The following is an 832-nucleotide window of genomic DNA, read 5'->3' as shown; positions in this document are numbered from 1 at the left end:
ATGTTTTGTCATAACAGATCAAAGAGACTAAAGTATGTGACAAATAAGTCATTATGACAAATAATGACTTATTAGCACAGACTCAGACCATCTGCAAAGCAGCTAACACACATCACACATCACCTGCAGTGCTGGTCTCTTTATGGTGTCAAGCAGGAGACCAGCCCTGGTAGCCACCGCTGGGTTGACATCCTCCACGGCTGTCAGGAAGCAGCAGAAGGCATGTGCCAGGGAGTACTTCAGCAGGTGGTTTTTGGTCACTGAGTGAATATCCAGAAATCTACAAATGACAGCCACTTTTTCCACTGCAATGTAAAATACAGAGGACACATGGTTTAGTCAGTCTGAGAACGGAACTCACAGAGAAATAGTTAACTCTAAGTCCCCGATTTAATTTATTTTAAATACCAAAAGGAGATTCTGATGCCAGCTTAGCTTATCCAGTGCTCCTCTTCATCTGTGTCCAGAGACTGTTTCTACTCGGCATAGTCCTTTCTTGCCAGGCAGCTTTGATTTAGTTCTGGATCATCTTTTATACTTTTCAAATGATCTTTCTCTGTGTTTAACTATCAGCTACATTTCAAATTATTCAGACTATGTAGGCTACAGAGGCAGAGGGAGGTGCCCACCAGGCCTGGCTTTACGCTCTGAGCCTGTTACTCTGCTCTTAGTAGGTCATCATGCAAAATGACAGATCAGACACTTTCTGGGGGCTGGTGGGGCTACAGAAGCCACGCATTTCTTTCATGATATAAATCTACCCTTACTTAACAGATTTCTAGTTATTCTGCAAATCTATGTTAAACGATCCCAGATACTCTTTTTTTTTTTT

The 832-nt window shown here is 42.1% G+C and overlaps 1 protein-coding gene across 4 annotated transcripts in view; it reads right to left on the bottom strand.

Moving 5' to 3' along the window:
• The window catches only part of UNC79 (unc-79 homolog, NALCN channel complex subunit), a 249,721-nt gene that overhangs the window by 98,767 nt on the left and 150,122 nt on the right, over positions 1 to 832 (bottom strand). For all 4 annotated transcript variants that reach the window (XM_023511544.1, XM_003787004.2, XM_023511543.1 and 1 more), the window contains one exon: positions 124 to 305. In XM_023511544.1, coding sequence (XP_023367312.1) covers positions 124 to 305 — 182 coding nt within the window. The remainder of the gene's footprint in view (positions 1 to 123; positions 306 to 832) is intronic.

Source organism: Otolemur garnettii, unplaced genomic scaffold (assembly GCF_000181295.1).
Source record: "Otolemur garnettii isolate 467f Iridium unplaced genomic scaffold, OtoGar3 scaffold00020, whole genome shotgun sequence".
Lineage (NCBI taxonomy): Eukaryota > Metazoa > Chordata > Mammalia > Primates > Galagidae > Otolemur > Otolemur garnettii.
Note: the sequence above shows the minus strand (reverse complement) of the source record. Positions and strands in the feature narration are given on the sequence as shown.